Source organism: Medicago sativa, chromosome 7 (assembly GCF_051527215.1).
Source record: "Medicago sativa cultivar Bolivia chromosome 7, Bolivia_mono, whole genome shotgun sequence".
NCBI classification, from domain to species: Eukaryota; Viridiplantae; Streptophyta; class Magnoliopsida; order Fabales; family Fabaceae; genus Medicago; species Medicago sativa.
In genome coordinates, this window is record NC_140755.1 from 26325020 (window position 1) to 26327425 (window position 2406).

General features: G+C 36.3%; 1 protein-coding gene across 1 annotated transcript; it reads left to right on the forward strand.

Moving 5' to 3' along the window:
* The first annotated feature begins 675 nt into the window (after window positions 1-675).
* On the forward strand, window positions 676-1965 carry LOC146905221 (uncharacterized). The gene is made up of 5 exons (XM_085728488.1): window positions 676-810; window positions 900-953; window positions 1246-1527; window positions 1648-1701; window positions 1807-1965. Exons 1-5 carry the CDS (start codon window positions 676-678, stop codon window positions 1963-1965), a joined length of 684 nt encoding a protein of 227 aa, XP_085584614.1.
* The last annotated feature ends 441 nt before the right edge of the window (window positions 1966-2406 follow it).

Below are 2406 nucleotides of genomic sequence, written 5' to 3' on the forward strand. Positions count from 1 at the left end.
AAAAATTATCGCAAAAATTTGATTTCTACATCCATATTTTTCTTACTTATATCTTATACTTTTGTCGTTTTAAAAAATTAATATTTAATTTATTTCATGCTAAAAAATTCTAGATTTTAGTAAATGAACCTTTCATAGTGTTCTAAACTTGTATAAAAAGAATCTTTAAAAAATTTAAGAGTTTATGGATAATTAAACAAAATTTGTTTTAGCAGGGACTAAAATTATAAGTAAATTTTTTTTGTAGGGATTAAAAAAGCTATTAAAATTAAGTAAGAACTAAACTTAGAAGGTCACAGTTTTATAGGGACCAAAAACATATTTGACCCAAAGTTAAATGAATAATTAATGAATATACTTTGTTTTGTCAAAAATAAGAAGAAAAAAAATGTGTTGCCACCATAACTGATTAATATGATAATTCATAATTTTATATTTATCAATTGTGTGACAATATATCATCGGATACATTTGTAAAAAAAAATTGATGGTAATCGGGGTTTGAACCCCGAACCTTGCATATTTTATGCATTGTCTATACTAACTAAGTTAAGTTCCCGATGAGGGATACATGTGTAAAATAATTGTACACTAACAAAATATACTAATTAACTTTTAATAATTGCAGATGAAGACGTGAATGAACTCCATGACATATCTGTAAATTTGGATACAATGGCTCGAGTTCAAACTAGTATAAATTGGCAGAAGGCTCGGATGAAGTGGTTACAAGAAGGGGACGCGAACTCAAAAAAATTTCATGGTGTTATGTCTTCTCGTCAGCGCCGTAATGATGTTCATATGGTCAAGGTTGATGGGTGTCACTATTGAAGGGGTGCATAACATTAGAATGGCGGTCTTTAACCATTTTTCCAGTCACTTTAAATCTCATGGTGCAGATCGGCCAGAAGTTGGGAATCTCCCATTTCAAAAGTTGTCTTGTGGCGAAGCGGGTAATTTAACAAACCTTTTTCGTTGGAAGAAGTGAAGCAAGCGGTGTGAGATTGTGATAGTTACAAGAGCTAGGGTCCAGACGGTATCAATTTCGGATTTATAAAACAATTTTGGGAGTTGATGAAAGAAGATTTTATGCAATTTATTGTTGAATTTGACCGAAATGGAAAGTTGTTGAAGGGGGTTCATTCTACTTTTATTGCGTTGATCCCGAAGGTTACTAGTCCACAACGGCTAAATGATTTTAGGCCTATTTCTCTGGTGGGGTGTATGTACAAGGTTCTAGCTTAGGTGTTGGTTAATAAGCTTCGAGCAGTTATAGGTAGTGTGGTCTCTCACTCCCAATCCGCTTTCGTTAAGGGAAAACAAATTTTATACGGAATCCTTATAGCTAATGAAGTAGTTGACGAAGCTAAGCGTTTGAAGAAGGAACTATTATTGTTTAAGGTCGACTTCGAAAAAGCGTATGATTCTGTTGACTTAAACTACCTTGATTCCGAAATGGCTTCTATGAATTTTCCAACTTTATGGCGGAAGTGGATGTCAGAATGTGTTGGAAATGCTACGGCTTCAGTTCTTGTCAATGGGTGTCCGACATAGGAGTTTCCAATCGAGAGGGGTCTTCGTCAAGGGGACCCTCTTTCGCCATTTTTATTTTTATTGGCTGCTGAAGGGTTTAATATTGTGATGAAGGCTATGGAGGAGGCTCATATGTATAAGGGTTATGGTGTTGGCCGAATGGGGGAGGTGCAGCTTACTCACCTTTAGGTTGCGGATGATACAATAATAATTGTGAAAAAGAGTTGGCTGAATGTGCGCTCAATGCGTGCGGTGTTATTGTTGTTTGAGGAGATGTCTGGGTTGAAAGTGAACTTCAATAAGAGTATGATCACTGGTGTTAACATATCTGATTCATGGTTGGCAGAGGCAGCAATGGTGATGAATTTTAGAACGGGGTCGACTCTATTTCTGTACTTGGGTCTTCCTATTAGGGGGATTGTTGGAAAATGAGTTTTTGGAAACCGGTTGTTGACCGTATTGTGGCTCGCCAGTCCTTCTGGAATAATAAATTTCTCTCATTTGGTGGTCGCCTAGTATTACTGAAATATGTCCTGTCTTCGCTTCCGGTTTACTTTCTTTCCTTTTTCAAGGCTCCCGCAAGTATAATTTCTTCTATTGAATCTATTTTTAAAAGATTTTTTGGGAGGGTACGTGGTGAGGATCCTCCTGACCCCCAACCCTCCATCCTCCTTCGGGACACACACAGAGTCCCAATTTATCCAAGCTATTTTCCTATATGATTTGGATAGTTTGTGTTTGGATTCTTTGGAAGGAAATGAATAGTTTTATTTTTCATCTTAAGCAGGTCTCAGTTCGTCACTTGTTTAACAAAGTCAAACCTTTACCATTTTGGGAGTTGGAGGCGAAAATCCAGAATTTAGCTTTTGATCT